At 50.9% G+C, this 1,381-nt stretch overlaps 2 protein-coding genes across 2 annotated transcripts; both read right to left on the bottom strand.

Moving 5' to 3' along the window:
* Window positions 1–20: 20 nt before the first annotated feature.
* H257_19531 (hypothetical protein) lies at window positions 21–713 on the bottom strand (the record flags this gene model as incomplete). Its single annotated transcript, XM_009848670.1, has 2 exons — window positions 294–713; window positions 21–231 (listed from the first exon to the last, which is right to left on the bottom strand). Coding segments are annotated over exons 1-2 (570 nt in total), but the record flags the coding sequence as incomplete, so codon positions are not given.
* A 314-nt stretch (window positions 714–1,027) lies between these two features.
* Window positions 1,028–1,358, bottom strand: H257_19530 (hypothetical protein; the record flags this gene model as incomplete). Its single annotated transcript, XM_009848669.1, has 2 exons — window positions 1,028–1,057; window positions 1,142–1,358. Coding segments are annotated over 2 exons (247 nt in total), but the record flags the coding sequence as incomplete, so codon positions are not given.
* Between the last annotated feature and the right edge of the window lie 23 nt (window positions 1,359–1,381).

Below are 1,381 nucleotides of genomic sequence, written 5' to 3'. Positions count from 1 at the left end.
AGATGCAATGTGCCTTGGACGTTCTTGGACTTCCACGCTGCAGTCAGCTGGGTGAACAACGTGGAGCTGTTGCTGCGACCGATAGACCCCAAGCCCGTAGCATTCGACCAGGCATCTTGTGTGTACCCGCATTCCATGAGACACGAGGCCGAGTCAGCGTTGTACTCGTATACCTTCATGCCTTGGTCGGTGAAGGCAAAGTCCAGCCGTCCCGAAATCGTGTCTTGTTTGCTAATACGTGCATGTTATAAACCCAGGCTTGGCGATCGAACGCATGGATGACGCGTACATACTGATGGGTCCAGGAGTGTTGGATCTTTGGCCACAACCCCGCGGGAATGCAAAAGTACGGCGCGAGTTCCCGCTTGTGTGCCAACACATGGTCTGTTGCGCGAAGGAACAACTGATGCAGGATGTCCGTAGCGGCCTCGACGCCTGCCTGGCCCGCTTCTGTGATCGTGTAGTACTTGGACTGCTGCGCCGTGGACACTTCATGGCCATACTTGGCTTCGAAGGTCGGCACAAACGGAAGTGACGCGTCGAGGTATCTGGCATTGCCGACGTGGCGGGCGATGTTCAATGTATGCACCGCCAGGTCTTTCTTGACCGCATTCAAGTACTTGGGCAGTACCGACGATGCCGAGATTGCCATCGACAGACACTACCGGGCAGTGCTTTGCCGCAACAAACATCACTTGTGCTAGAGAAATGCAACCAAACAATGTACGGTTCATACGTACGATTCAGTGTACGTACAATGTACCAAATCCATCCAAAGTACTACTGTACAGTATTGGAGGATATTATTATTGTACTGCTTCCACTACTCGTACAATGCAATTCCATGTCCAATGAACGGTCGATTATGATGTGCAAAAGGATCATCCACGGATCCTTGACCAATCACAAATGCAAATGACGCCCACTCATCGGTTGATGGATCCAAATAAATAAATAAATAAAACGACCGATCGATGTATAGTTCAATACTATTATTAATTATAATACCCTGGTGGCCACTTGACTGTTAATTTAACGCAGCAGGCAACGACGATGACTACACACAATCCTGTGAATATTGTCGTCTAAATACAACCAACCACGCAGTAGAGTACTACTACGCTGCTCGGACTGGCCGTACCTTGTCTGGCACCACACGCATAGGGTAGATGCCCGAACTGAGTCCGATGATGTTGGACTCGTCAATCCGAAGCACCGTGCCACCGTACTCGCCATCGATCGCCCATGTGTTGACCTGGACGTAACAGTCGTCCTCATACTTGGGCAAGAGCGCAATCTCCTGATACACGATCGTGTCATCTACCCACTTGCCCGCCGTGGCGCTGATGAGGTCGCCACTGCCGTTGTAGATGCTCACGTT

The sequence above is a fragment of the Aphanomyces astaci genome, assembly GCF_000520075.1.
Source record: "Aphanomyces astaci strain APO3 unplaced genomic scaffold supercont1.747, whole genome shotgun sequence".
NCBI lineage: Eukaryota > Oomycota > Saprolegniomycetes > Saprolegniales > Verrucalvaceae > Aphanomyces > Aphanomyces astaci.
Note: the sequence above shows the minus strand (reverse complement) of the source record. Positions and strands in the feature narration are given on the sequence as shown.